This window comes from Epinephelus moara, chromosome 7, assembly GCF_006386435.1.
Source record: "Epinephelus moara isolate mb chromosome 7, YSFRI_EMoa_1.0, whole genome shotgun sequence".
Classification (NCBI taxonomy): Eukaryota; Metazoa; Chordata; class Actinopteri; order Perciformes; family Serranidae; genus Epinephelus; species Epinephelus moara.
Genome location: NC_065512.1, coordinates 30037316 through 30052463, shown reverse-complemented (window position 1 = coordinate 30052463; position 15148 = coordinate 30037316). Strand labels below are relative to the sequence as shown.

General features: G+C 40.7%; 1 protein-coding gene across 4 annotated transcripts in view; it reads right to left on the bottom strand.

The window, feature by feature from the left end:
• The window catches only part of LOC126392868 (partitioning defective 3 homolog B-like), a 262365-nt gene that overhangs the window by 141554 nt on the left and 105663 nt on the right, over positions 1–15148 (bottom strand). For all 4 annotated transcript variants that reach the window (XM_050048554.1, XM_050048555.1, XM_050048556.1 and 1 more), the window contains 3 exons: positions 9058–9249; positions 8037–8195; positions 4371–4506 (listed from right to left, as the gene is read on the bottom strand). In XM_050048554.1, coding sequence (XP_049904511.1) covers positions 4371–4506; positions 8037–8195; positions 9058–9249 — 487 coding nt within the window. The remainder of the gene's footprint in view (positions 1–4370; positions 4507–8036; positions 8196–9057; positions 9250–15148) is intronic.

Genomic DNA, 15148 nt, shown 5'->3' with positions numbered 1-15148 from the left:
TTTGAATTAAATCCTAAAAAACAAGGGCCTATATGACTTAAGAGATGCTAAAACTTTCCGGACAGGGTCAAGTATATTTTGCCCGGACACAGTAGCATCCCCAAAGGGTGGCCACCCCCACCCTGACACATGCCTGGCTCCCCCTCCCGAAAATTATTGAAAACAACCCGAGGCCTCTATGTGGTGTTTTTAAACTAGATTTGTTCACAGTAAATGTTTTGCTCCTTAAAATCAATATACTTCTTTAATTTAAAGCTGTATATTTGTCTTTTTAAGGAAAAGGACAACCAGCTTATTTGAAGAACTACGAATCGCCTAGCATATGAATATTTAGATACATAACACAATAAAACAGGACTGTTGTGGAACTCAAAATGTTAACTGTACAGGTCAATGCTGACAGATATTTAGAAACATTAACTGTAACATAAGAAACCAAAGTATATCAGTATGCGATTCCCTAGTCGCATTGACATACTTTTCAGGTAGCCTATACACTTCAACACAGTGATAGAATTCCTGAAATTCAGTTATGACTTCTGGTTTTTGTGTGCCACCTGAAAATTATAGTTGGCCCGTCTGGCCATCCCCAATAAAAATTTCTAGGGGCGCCACTGCCTGAGCAGTAATCTTATATCAACAATCCAAGACAGCATGATGAACTCACTGTGACTTAAAATCCATGGAGCCTCCAAAGACAATATCCTCCCTTCTACACTGAAACCAATTTTGATTTCTTATTAAGTGATTTTTAATATGGAAAAAATGTTACTCAAGTTGTGATAGTTTAAAGATGACAGTATTTTAACAAAACAGTCATGATCTGTCATGTAAATACTTCTTGACCACTCTAAAACAGGCTCCAAAAACACTGGATCCTAAATGTCCCACAAAACAACTTGACAGCAATTACACTCTGCCTGGTTTGTAAATGTCCGTGTCTTTTAAACTCTGCACCCCCTAGTTTGCAACACAGTTAATACAATTTGAAAGGCAACTTGAAAAAAGCTCCTCTAAAGCCACAAAAGACCTTATACAAGTGTTTTCACAAGCTGAGTAGTACCAGCCATGATGAGTTAACTGATGTTCACGTGTAAAATCAGTGCTCCTTTAGTGAAAATACGCACACTGTTATTATAGAAGGACATTTTGGTGTTCCATAACAAAACTAATGCACTTCAATGACAAAACCGGGTAAGATTGCATAATATTTGAAGATAGACTACAACTGTATTTTATTTTAGTTCTTTGCATCAAGGAGAGTAACTCTCAAGAGAGTGACAGAGAGGAAGAATCACGGTAACAGACAGAATGAGATGCAGCGATGGATAAGAGATGAAGAGGCTGATCTATAAATGCAAAAATAACACATCTGCATAAATACATATGTAGGGAATCATTAAACTCAATTTATTCTTCTGCAAAAGCACACATCGGTGCAAGAAAATAATTTTTTCATTTTCATTTGGACTTCGCTGCCAAATAAAATGGATTCAGTGTGTGAAATAGTTCATTAGGAGAGTAAAATACCGGCAAGTGCACACACACAAACAAGTACACACCAACTAATAACAACCGCATACGCAACAACTCAGAGCCTGAGAAATGTGCTTACTGTATACTGACACACACACACACACACACACACAAACACAAATGTGTGTGTGCTGAGGTGAATTTGAACAGCAAAGTGTATTCAAGGTCAGAGCTGTTTACCAGATTCAGTGTAAACACTCAAAAACAACACTGTTTGAAACTGGCCAACAGTCCCTGAACCAACATCAACCCACACACACACGTGTGCGCGCACACACACAGACACACACAGACACACAGACACACAGACACACACAGCATCCATTAACACATTTCTAAACAGGCACAAATATCCCTCAGAAACAAACACACACAAATACACAGACTTTTTAACAAACAGGCACACATATAGGCAGATACCAACAGTAAGGATAACACAAGCATGTATTCAGTCAGACAAGCATGATCACTAACACACAAACACACACACACAAGCACATACAGATAATATAGGAGTAGGAGCGTATTGAGTTAGTAGAGAAAAAAAAGCAATATGAAGCAAGAACAGAAATAACTCTTTATAACAGGCCAAACCAAGCAATAACAAACAAACGGAGCAACCTTGAGAAAGATGAGAGAGAAATAAAAGCAGGGAGGGAGAGCTGGGGAGAGAAATGAAAGGGAAAATAGGGGCAGAATAGTCTCTAATTAAGGCTGCAGTGTAGATGGCAATATCAGTTTTGTTTGTGTTTGTTTTTAGTTTGTTTTATCTCGGAGACATTGTTTATTTTTCATGATTGTTAAACTTATTCAGTGCCTTACTCAACTTATTGCAAATGATATGCCCACCTTTGATGCCACTTCAATGGCACAAAATAAAACAAAAAAACCCACACTAATAGAAAAAGTGAATCATGTTCTGATAAAATCAGGGATGGAACAGGGTCGGAGTAAAGTGGGACACTGATACGGGGGGGAGCATCGGGGCACGACAGTGTTCCAGCTGAGGTTTTTGAAAATCTAGATTTTATGGGAGAAAAATGTGTCTGTGTAGCTATTCTACGCTGTGAAGTGTGTGAGTGTGTGTTGATGGTGAAAATGTATCAGAAATGAGCAATTAGTGGGGAGCGATTTTGTAAAAGCATGCAGGGTTCTCCCAGTAAATTCCAGCCTTCTCTACCACTGTGTTGAATGGAAACAGCTCTGAAAGTAGAGGTAAAAGCATTTGGGGATACGTCTTTGTTAAGTGCAAACAGTCTAAATGCTCTAATTAGCGGTTGTGTATATGGCAGCATTTTTCCAAAAGCTAGTAACCAAGGCCCAAAATAAATGCTTGAAAATGGGCCATTTTCTTTAATATAAGAAAATAATCCTTAGTGTCGATTACCACAGTTACATCATGGCCCTGTGGGTTTTTACTAAACAGTTCAGAAACAAGGGATGTGCACACTGTGCTTCATACAAATGTTAATACTATTCTTTAACTTTAAAGAACAGAAAATGATCGATGTGTTGTTCTCCCTTAAACATATCACTGCCCCGCAATACTCAAATAGCTCTTGAATTTCATTAAAATGCAGAGCACACATCAGCAGACTATAAAATCTTAGTATCTGTAAAAATGAAAAAGTTAACCTCCCTGGGTTATGTGAATTTTGGGCTCAATGTCATTTTGATGACACAGGTGCCAATAAAATACCAGAGTTTTGATACTGATAACATTTGTAAATACCAAAGTTTTAGCAATATAAACATGCATTTCTACAGAAGCCTTTTGTCCATTTTACAAAATATCCCAAACTTGATGCATGAGTTTTTATTTGCTACCCAGCACAAACTTAGCTTTAATAAAATTCAGTCTCAAATTTGCAGTGTATCCTGATTTCCTGCTTTAGATCAGAAATGTCTTTTCTTTATTTTAAGAAAACCTTCTTCACCACTCATAGTTGGTAACTTTGCACTAACTGTCCTGTCCTGGCTACATACTGTTTTTGAGGTAAACTGATATGCACAAACCAGGAGAGACAAGATACAGAAGCCCCTTTTACACTGCCTCGTTAAGGCGGGAACTTCCCACCATTATGCCACCTCTATTCTGTATAAAAGGTATAATTGCGGAATGGGGGTGGCAGAGTTGTCTCGCCTTTGGGCCGGCAGTGGAGGTAGTAACAGAGCCAAAATACATCTGTGTAAAAGGGACAGCTGGCAGGACGGAGGAATAGATGGGACAGGTGTGACGTTTTGATGAAGTGTTACGTGTGCAATACCCCAATGGGAGATTTAAAAGCAGCTGATAGCAGTTAGCAGCTAACTCAAACAAGAAGAACAGCGGCCGAAAATGTCTGCAAATTGGGAATACAATAAAGTTTGAGAGCATCTTAGCCTCCAGAGAGAGGGTGAGATAAGCTGCCATACACTGGGATGGTAAATGATGGTTATTGCCATGGTAATGCCATTGTTACTGTTTAGAAAGTACTGCTGATAGGTATGTCATATGTCCAAGGCCGACCTGTTTTGTTACACATCATGCTCGTCACACCTCTTGCTTTCGGGATGCTGTCATGCTGTCTAATATCATGCACTGAAGTGGCATGTTGCTGTCCTTGCTTGGTTTTGTGTAAAAATGTAAAGGTAGCATACAGAAGGGATTCCGTAGTGGCCCTATAGCGTGATCTCTGTCTAAAAAGGGCTAAAGGGACATAGGACAGGGCAAAAAAAAGGAATGTGCAAGACTCTTAATGAATAAATGGAATTAAACTTAAGTTAACCTGTATGTATGTCTCCTGTCTGTTGCCTGCTGATCAAACACTGATGAATAAAAAAAATCTGCTTACCATTAGATGCATAGAGAGAGTTGTTCACCATGGGAGAGTGAATCGGGCCGTTCGTCTGACCGTTCACTGGACCCACCGGTCCCGACAGGCCAGAGGAGCTGTCAAATGAGCGATTGGGTGACACCCCGTGTTGATCCTAAAACACAGAGGAAACAGATACTACTAAACACTTATGGAACAAATTTCATGCAGACAGATAACAGTCAGTGAGGGCTACCTACATTCCCATTTTTAGAGCAGCTATGATTAAATCAAAGCTTTAATAAAAATTGAAATTAAGTCTGAAACAAAGACATATATGAAAACCTGTTATTAAAATGTTTGATAATTTGAGAAAACTGGTGTTATTTTCTTGTAAGTGCCTGGTATGTGGACTGCATTTAAATGGAGAGATGACCAGAGGAGTGAGTAAAGGCTTTGTCTATTCAAACACAATTAGATGTCAAGCTGATGGAATAAAAAGAGGAAGAGGGAAACACTCAACAGACAGTGAAGGATCAAGGTGAAAGAGGGGACCCCGTTTCCCATGGCCCACAGGGTTGTAACAGTCTTCAACAGCGCTTTCTGTGTGTGTGTGGCAACGGCAGTCACACTGACACCTATCCCCTTGAGGGACGGCCCTCTTAAGGCCCTGTAATAATGTGTTGATGTGTCTCTTTGTGTGTATTATTTCTTTAGGAATTTCATTTGCATTTATTTGTCTTCTGTGTGTTTAGAAAACTGTACGTATTCATTAACATGTATACATATGTATGCCATTCTGGCTGTGTGGTTCAGTGTACTCAGTGTTTCTCTGTGTGCCTGCCTGTCTGTATAGAGTCAGCCTTCAAGTCAAACAACAAAGAAGACATCAGCAACAGTACTGTGTGTGTAATAAATCCTCCTTGTCATCTTCCTCTTGACCCCCCGCCGAGCACCAGCTCCTGCCCCTCGCCCAGCTTCCACCCATTCCCAGCCCAGGACACATCACTCTTCAGTGTGTTAGAGGTCCTGTGGGCCCCCCTCCCCTCCCTGGCTCTCTCCCAGCACACATCCCATTAGCCTGTGTCATAGTGCAATCAGATTACTCTTGAAAAACAAATGCTTCTTCAGACAGCAAAAAGAGGTTACTGAGGTATAAAAACATTGTTTTTAGATACAGTCAAACATGCCAGGGACATTTCTGCAATACATTACCTTGAATCTGTTTTCCTCTGTTATTTATTTTTACTAGGGACAGGGCTGCAACTACGTTACTCATTTTTTTTCCTGTATAACAGTGTTAAACTGTATTATCTGTCCACATAATAATGTAAACCAAATAACTGATAAAATCTAAGCAACTAAATAAATAAACCGAAAATATTTAGGATAAAGTAAAATGGTAAATAGCATATAATGTGATATAAATCATTGGAAAAAGATCTACACTAACGTAAAACAGACAGAAAAAGCAGTACATCTGCAAGATTTAATTTTCTATAAAAGTTAGAAATTGAGAAACTGCAACAACCAGGGCACCAGTGCGGAAGAGCAGCTCCAGATTATGTCCATGAAACCTGTGCAGACCCATACTTATTTAGCTTGGAGATAGAGGCTGTTTGGACAGTTACTGAATGAAAAGAGCAGCTGCATAAAGTGAGAGATTAGAGAGAGCTGGCTGAAGATGAATACAGCGAGAAGAACTGAGTGAGAGAAAGAGCAAAGGACATAGAGTAGAATAAGAAGAAGAAGAAAAAAAAAAAGATCAGACGGTGGAAAAGAAGCAGAGTGGTCCACTTCTGAAATGTTTAAAAGCATCAATACCGAAGCCCAAAAAAGGCTTTTAAGGTACAGTCTCTTATCTATCTGCCTTTATCTTCCTCTCTTTTTATCCTTTCTTTCCCACTCTTAAGAGAAAGAGGGAAACATCTTTGATGTTGCTAACAGCGCTCACCATCAAGCTATTGACAGGGGAAGCCCTGAGCCCTGCGAGCACAAGTGCACAACGACATGCACACTTAAAGTAATGCAGTTTAAAACAACTGCCTTGCAATAGATCCTGCATGACAGTTATTATGTTCAGTTTTTATAGAGGTGTTGAAATTAATGGTCATTTTGAAGGCGGTAGTTTGTGGTGCAATTGAACTGTACTGCAGGGTACGGCTAATATTTGGTCCAACCCATGTGTCAATGAGGGAAGGCTGGTATAAATACCTATTAGAGCCTGACCGATACATCAGTTGGACGATTTTTTTCGGCTGATATTGGTCTCTCACAGATGTATCTGTATCAGCATATATGTTGTCCGACAGCGATATGAAAAGTTTCATTTTTGTCACACAACATAATCCTGAAAAAGATGCTTGGAGGGATTTATAATCATTAAATTCCACATGAAGTTTGCTCTTTCAGTGCACAGTGCATTTTTGATGATAAATTTTATTGTTCTATAGAATAAAACATACTGCCTCTATAACATATGTTTGTCAAAAGGCGTTAAGACTTCTCCTTCAAGATAGATAGATAGATAGATAGATAGATAGATAGATAGATAGATAGATAATCGGTCAATATATCACTATCAGGATTTTTTTACTCCCTAATATCGGTGTCAGCATCCGCCCTAAAAATCCAGTATCGGTCGGGCACTAATATCTATACACCTAAATACTGGAACGTTTGTTATGCACTGTTTTCTTTGTGTTCATCCATTTATCTGAGTGTCTGCTGTGTATCTGGTGTGAGCATATCATGCAGGGTGCATACTGTATGTACCATTTTTTTTACCACTACCAGCAGGCCATGCAAAGGGCCATTCACACTTGAGCCAACAACCCTGCTTTGTGTGTGCAAGGGTTTGTACAAACATTCTACGGAGCCGTGTAAAAAGGCATCAGCTGAAAAGCAGCCGAGGTGAAAAGCATCTTGTTTTTCTCTATGCAGAAAGAAAAGAGATACAGCTGAGTGAAGAACCCTCCGTCACACAAACACACACAAAGGAGCATACAGGCACACACACAAAATCTGAATAGCTGAAGTGTAAATGCTCTTTTCGCTGCTGCTGGTAAGAGCAGGGAGACTGGTGTCAAGTAGGCGAAGAACGGATGGAAGGGCGAAAAAGTCAGAGGCAGCAGACCGCAAGGAAAATAGAAAGAAGATGCTTTAGTCAGTCGGAGCCAAAAGAAGGGATAGGAGATAGAGAGGAAAGATACCAGAGCCGTGCACGTTTGTTTTCATCTTAGTCAAGTGACAGAGGCATGCATGTGCTCTCACTCTCACAGCAGGAGTCCTAACCTAGATTCTGGCTTTCTCTGACAATAAAAAGGGACATTTAACTCTATTATGAACACACTTTGTGCAGAATGTGTGTCACCTTTATGTATCTATTAAAACGGTTCCCACCACACATTTTACCTCGCTCTTTATGTCATTATCATTAGTCTTTGTGTCCACAAAATGTACACATTCACACCAGAGTGCATCAAAGTACAGCCACTTGTAATGACAGTGAGCATTAACACCATTAACACATAAAAAAGCCTATTTTTATCCTTTTTCTCAGTAGAAAGCGGTCTGTTGTTAAGGTGCTGTTGTATCCCACTGGTGGCATTGTGTTTTTGTTTGTTTCACCTTTTCCACCACAGTCAAGTGAATTGTCACTGCTAGTGTGTGAGTGTGTGTGTGTGTGTGTAGGTGAGTGTGTACCTTTAGAGCCCTTAGCACCACTAGCTGGATTGTCCCTCTCATATTTCCCTCATGTGACATAGAGCGGCGGAGCGTCTCCATGGCCACATGATTCGAGCGTCCCAGCAGCGACTCTCCATTTACTGCTACCATCTGGTCATTGACACGCAGACGACCGTCCTGTAAAACACACACACACATACACACCAGTCTGATTAAAAATGTGTACATGTTTGCTGTACTAGATTGCAGACCTAAAAATGTTTTACAGGTACATGTATACATGTCTATGGTCTAAAAATCATGTGACCTTGTGTACATGCATGCATATGTTTATGATTAAGTGCTTCATTCATGTTTCCTTATGCTATTTTTTTTTAAATAATGGGAGGATATGTGTGATGTTCAGAATACCAAAAACTTGAGGGACACACTAAATCCCACACACACACTTTCCTATGACTGTCAGACTCCACCCAACCACACACACATACACACACAGAGCCTACCATCAGCTCCATCTGCCTGACTTCCCTGGTGTGTCATTTACAGCACCTCTACAGCAGACCTGTTTCCATCTATTCCTGTCCGTATGTGACAGATATTAAATGTTGTATGGATGTGTGTGTGCATGCAGAGTGTGCATATGTCTGCGCATGTGTCTGCCTGTCGGTCTCTCTGCTGTGTATGGCAAGTGTGTCCTGGTGAGTAAGAGGTCAAAGATTACCAGAACATGAGCACATGGAAGCAGAGACGCAGAGACAGCTGAGGTGACTGCAACACTTCCCAGAAGACTGCCTCATTGGTAATAAGTTATTTGTCATTTTCTATAGGGCTTCATTTCTTTGCTTATTAAAGATGTGAACTCTGTTTGACTGTCTTCTGACACTCTATTCATTCCCTCTGGAGAATATTTTGCCTCTTAACCCCATGGAAGTCACAGCGCCAACTTCAGGTGAAGCTTACATTTCTTTTCAAATTTACCATAGTAATTTATGAACTTTTTTTGTTCGTTTGTGTATTTATGAGATTATTATGTCACCTTGTATGCTGCCCCTCCATGTATAATGGATTTGATGAAGATGCCCAGGTCTTCTCCTGTCTCCCTGGACTTGTTTCCTTTGAGGCTGATGCCCAGGCCTGCCGAGCCGGTGTCGTTAAGGGGCACCTCGAACATGAGCTGCTCCTTCCCGCTCTCCGAAACAAAGCCTGTCACACGGGACATCTCGTCCTTCTGAGAGTGAGAGAGAGAGTAATGGAGGTAGAAGGGGATGTCGATGAGGAAGAGAGAAGGGTGGGAACAGGGTGAGGGTGAGGAGACAGAGGTCAGCTCATTGGGCTTGAATAGTCTCCAAAGGCTAAACTAAAAGCTTTTCCATTTGAGAGAAACCATCACAAGGAGCTCTTCAGCTAAATTTCTCTATGAGTGAAAAATTGCGGCCAGAGTCTATTTTCGAAGGAGAAAGAAAAAAGCCATTTGGACTGGCTGCTTTTATACACACAGCTTTTTTTTTTTTTCCTTCTTTCAGCTCGGCAATATCAATAAAATGACCTGTGCATTTTCAAGAGGTAATTGGAGAATACAGCAAACACAGAGAGCCGGAGAGAGACACAAAAGTAGCGAGAGCAGAGGGAATATTGAGAGGAAAGAAAGATTGTACAACGGACAGAAAAACAACTGTTACTGTGTAGATAAAAATGACTATTATAAACCCAGAAAGATGGTGAAAAACACCATATTATCAACAAGGAGATATGACAGTAATGACCAAGTCTGAGACAGAGTTAGTGGGGAAAATATCAGAAACAAAGAAAGCATGTGAATCCCACCAGATGAAAGCATGTGTTTGAAGCCTGTGGTGGCTCAGTGGGAGAGAGGTAGTAGCATACATATGGATTATACTTTTGTTTTTTAAGTAATGACAAGTAAACTGCATTTATCAGGAAAAAAAAAACACTTTTACAATTCCGAATTCTAAACCAACTCAGATAAATACTTTGTTGTGAAAGCTTAGATTTCAACAGTAAAAGGACAGTTCAGTCTATATTTCCAAAAAATATATTATCGAGTCTTACTATTAGATCAAGAAAAACTTAACAGTTGATCAGAAAGAAAAGGACAAACAAAAAAGGAGCCAAGAATCTGAAAACACCACTGCTGTTAACAATGACTTATCATAGTTCAACCATAGCCTGTATAAAAGATGTGGACATAGCCACTGTGATGTCACCCATTGGGGTGAGGACTACCTTTTTGAAACCTCAAGTTTGGCATTTGATCGTCACTATCTTGTTTTTTGGAGCCAGAGGTGACCATATTTGGACAAAAGGATAAAGCTGGGGTGGATTCACACTGTTGGAAGGTCACCGTCGTAGCAACTTGTCAATCACAAGGTATCCATGCCCTAAAGCATACCCTGCTTTACCGTCTATATCAGTGGTTCCCAACTGGAGGGTCACAGTCCATTCTTAATGGACCACAAGCGATCACAAACGTGTCAGGTTTGTAAAAAACACACTGTATTTTGAAGTACAATGAGTTTCCGGCACATAACTTTTATTCTGAAGAGCCGTCTCCTGCTGAAGAGTGAGTGACAGACAGCTACTTGACAGAGACAACAAACTAGCTCGACAACATGGCCAACAACAAGTATGACTATGGCTAAATATATAAAACCAAGTGGACCTTGAACTAATGACCGAGGAGAAATCTGGACCCCATGGTTGTACGAGTTGGGAAGCACTGGTCTATATCACTCTAACTGGGAACATAATCATAAACTGAAAAAAATAATAGACATTGCCACCGTTAAGTCAACCATTGGTTTTTGGATTCCAGTTTTAAGGCCTCAAGTTTGCCACTTCAACAGTCGCAATCTTGTTTTTTTTTAAGCCAGAGGTTAGCATATTTGGATTAGAGGGTGGAGCTGTGGAAAAGCAATGGGTGGATTTGACTCAGAGACGCCTCTTAGACAGCCTTTCACTCAAAATGGCCCCGTCCTTATTTATGAATCACTTTTAGCCTTAATAAAATCTAAACATGTGAGTTATAAAAAAATTCACCTCCCGTACAGTTGTCATGAATGTTAAAATTAGCTATAGAGACCCAAACAGTTCTTACCAGGCTGTAGACATGTTTCTTTCTGCTGTAAAGCTGGGCATTTTAACATGAGTGTCTTTGGGGATTGACTAGCTTTTGGAGCCAGCCTCAAGTGGCCATTCAGTGAACTGCAGTTTTGGCACTTCCACATTCACTTAATCTGTCAGCCCCAGAGGCTGATGCTTGACCGTTATTTACAAAATAAACATCAGGCTGTGCTGGAGAAGATTTGAAACTAGCAACTGTGATCATAAGCTCATTTGGAAAACGTTTACTTTGGTAATAAATCGAGTAAGAAGTGGGGTCATTTTCTCATAGACTTCTAAACAATCTAGCTTATTTTTTCTCAACCAGTGGAGTCGTGCCCTGCTGGCCACTGGAAAGAATGCAGGTTTAAGGCACTTCTGCATTGGCTTCACTTGTAATTCCACAAGGCTACGTCCACTACTTTTACAGTCTATAAGTTTGATTGTATCCCCAGACAGAACATTAACATAAGAAGACTTGTCAAAGTCAACTGTGATTTCAATTCAAATTCAAGGCATTGAATGTAAAGTAGGTCCTGGACTTAATTGTGTGCAGCATATTTTTCTATTGTGATCATTATCAGACTAGGCTGCAAACTGTAAGATCTAGAGGTATTTCTTAACAAATATTAAACACTGGAAGACATATCTGAGCTCAAAAGGTGTTTTTAGATAGAAAGAGGAAACAAGTATAAAATCTGACTCTATGAAGCTAAAGGACATGCTTTGTGTTTGTAGCTTGTATGACAGTCTTTGCAAATATATTTTCTGCATTTTCTTGGTTGCTCTTTTGCATTTGTCCTTGCAATCAAAATTCTGTCTATGAGCATCTATATGCTCATGTACATCACTGTGTGTGTATTCCTGTGTGTTTGCCAGAAATAATTGTATGTACTTATGGCAGAAAGTCTATGTCTGCATGCAGGTGCCAAGCTTTAGTCCTTCTGTCTATGTATATGCATGAATTCAGTCGGAGCCTGTGTGCGTGTGTGTGCGTGTGTGTGAGTGTGTGTATGTGTGCGTTTGCGTGGGTCAGCAGTGTCAGGTTTAGACAGTGTTTGTCTGTGGGGATTGTAGGTTTAACAGCGTTAAGCCGACACAAAGTCCTCTACTCTGCAGAAAACTGTTTTCCCTGCTGGAAAAACTCCCCCCATCAGACTGACTGTCCAGACCTGATAGGAAGCTTCACGACCTTGGAAAGAACTTTAAAACACCCAGAAGAGAAATGTTAGCTACTTTCAGCACATAATTACACTGAGAATTTGTTAGTCTCTGAGATTCTGTCCAGAGTAATGTTCATGATTTAGCAACTTCTCAGTTTTTCCCCGCCACCGCCACATTCTTTATTTATCTGATTGAACTTCCCTGCTTTGTTAATTTATGATTTCTTTTTCTTGCACTCAGCACGGGACAGAAAGTAATGCCGGAATGAATTAATAGCAGAGGACGGGTGTTGTTACACTGCAGAAAAGTTTGAAGCAGCAGTTCTCAGCTTGGGGGTCAGGACCACCCACAGGGCTGTGAGATGTTTTATGGAATCTGACAAAATATGCAAATGTATGTAAAGTTGGTTATCTGGGTGATGAATTCAATTTGCCTGTAAAACAATGAACAAGCACAGCTTCTGGGCTTTCTTCGATAACTTACCAGACAAACAAACAGCCTGTGAGGAAAGCTAAAATAAAAAAAACCCATTTGGTGTCAAACCTGGCTGTTATAAGGGGGTTTTACAACCACGTAGATAGAGAGAGAAAGTGCTTCTATTCGGCGGCTGAACAACAAAAAAACCAAAATTAAACAAGACCTCTTTATTTCATTAACTGAATTGCTTTAAAACACACACTCACAAACACACACATACACACAGAGGAGTGGACAAGGGCACAAACAAATTGTAAGTGCACACTGCAATTTCATGGAACATTTCTATTATCTCAGCCTCATTGCCATGATAGGTGGTTACATCTGTGCGTAATACTAAAATAATAAACAACGGTGTGCGCTCGTGTGTGCGTTTTCGCTTTGTTGCCAGAAAAAGGTGTTTGTATCTTTGCTACGTGAACTCCATCAAATCCATCCACTTGCAGAAAAAAAGCCGTTCGCATAGATGAACCTCCTCATGCTGGTCGTTTAACATTTAAATGGGTTGCCATGATGATGGATCAACAAGAGGACACGCTATTAAAAAAGACAGCTCGGTGTCTGTCGGTGTGTGAGAATGAGTATGCGCGTTGTTTTATTAAACTCAGTCAGAGAGACGTGTGTGGGAGAAAAGATGGAAAGACACATTATGTTCAAATGAGCAAGAGCAGTCAACGCAAAAAAATGTCCTTAACTCAGCCATAAAGGCCAGATGAAGCGCGAGGCGGAGAGAAATGGAGAAAGATAAAAAAAGATAAAACAAAGGAGGAGATAAAAAAGAATGGTGATCATAATTTTATCAGTTGTGTGAGTAATATTAAGGGTATACTTTAATATTACTTTGCCTTAAACTTTGTCATTTGTGTGTAAGGACACCTGCTTTCAGCAACACAGTCTTTTAATGAGAGCTCCTCACAGATGCCCTTCTACCCAGCCATGCAGAGAAACTGTGCATGTGTGTGTGTGAAGCCTCACGCTGTGGAAATGACTGCCCAAGGATCCATTTTACAAGGCCAAACAACAGTAGCCGCTGTGCTTAAATGTGGCAGTAGGTGTGATAACACACACACGCACACGGACACACAGATGGCAGCGGTAAGTACTCCCGGGGACAAAACCTGACATTACGGGCTATGCTTTTGACTTATGAAAATAACTGTCCCATCACTGACCACTCACGATGGGCCCCTGTTGTCCAATCCCCTGCACCTTCCTCGCCCACTGTCCCCTAATGGTCAGTGTAAAGGCTGACGCGGGAGAATGACAGACCACAATCTTGAGCATTTACAGCCCTACAGAGAAGAAAAGAGGATGAGTCACACAAAGAGAGAGACAGGAGCCAAGCACAGTGGTTGTTAAGGCTAACATAAATGTCCATAGGGAAGGCAATACAGTATGGTTGACCAGAGTCTGGAGGTTTTTTTGAGACAGGAAGAGGTTGACATGTTTTCTATATGATGATATAAGAGGGGGTTGTAAAGAAGGATACAGATACAGAACTGTTAAACCTGACTTGTCGATGTCTACACTCTTTTGTAGTTCAACAAGAACAGCACCGATGCCGTCAGTGTAGAGTCTCCCCTGGAGCTGCATATTAGAGGTCTACGCATGCAGGGCAAGGCAGCCTGCAAGACCCGCGAAACCCACAGCAGATGTTGGCGGCGCAGGGTTCGTTTTCCAAGGCTACAAGTGGTCATGGGCGGTCACATTGTAAGAAGGGGTCATGGTGCGCGCTGGGCAGCCTTCTGTTCATGTGCCGAAGCTCCCCGCACGCACACCGAATCTCGTCTTGGCAACAGTTTGTGAATCAAAGCTGCTGTCTTCTACACATTGGAACATTAAAGGGAATCTTTTACAGAGAATGTCAATCTGGACTTGGAAATGATTTGTTAAAATCTGATTGGAACTGATGAGTGTGTGCGGTTGTGTGCAATGGGTTGTGGGAACAGAAACAGGTAGTCTCAAAAATGAGGCTTGTGCAGACCTCTGATTTGCGTGAAAAAAATGTGATACTGACAGAGGAAGTGTTATCCTGTTTACCAGTTGCCCCGAATTCCTCACTCTACACCGTTACACGTTTCAGCTGTTGTGGGTCTAGAGCCAAAATACATTTTATTTCTATCCACACAGCAATGGCAACATCAAATCTTTGATCTTTGAAATTGTTCAAATCATACATTTTGTGCCAGTGAAAAAAAAAACATTATCCGTCTGCTTTGTTTATGTCAGCCAGTACTGACATTTACCTCTCTCTTTTTACACTTTGTTTTTGTAGAAATCAAACAAAAGAGAGACGTGTTAATTTGTGAGCTTCAGAGGTGCTCTAGAAGGACTCTCTTACTTTTGGACAGAGCTAACTGTTTCTC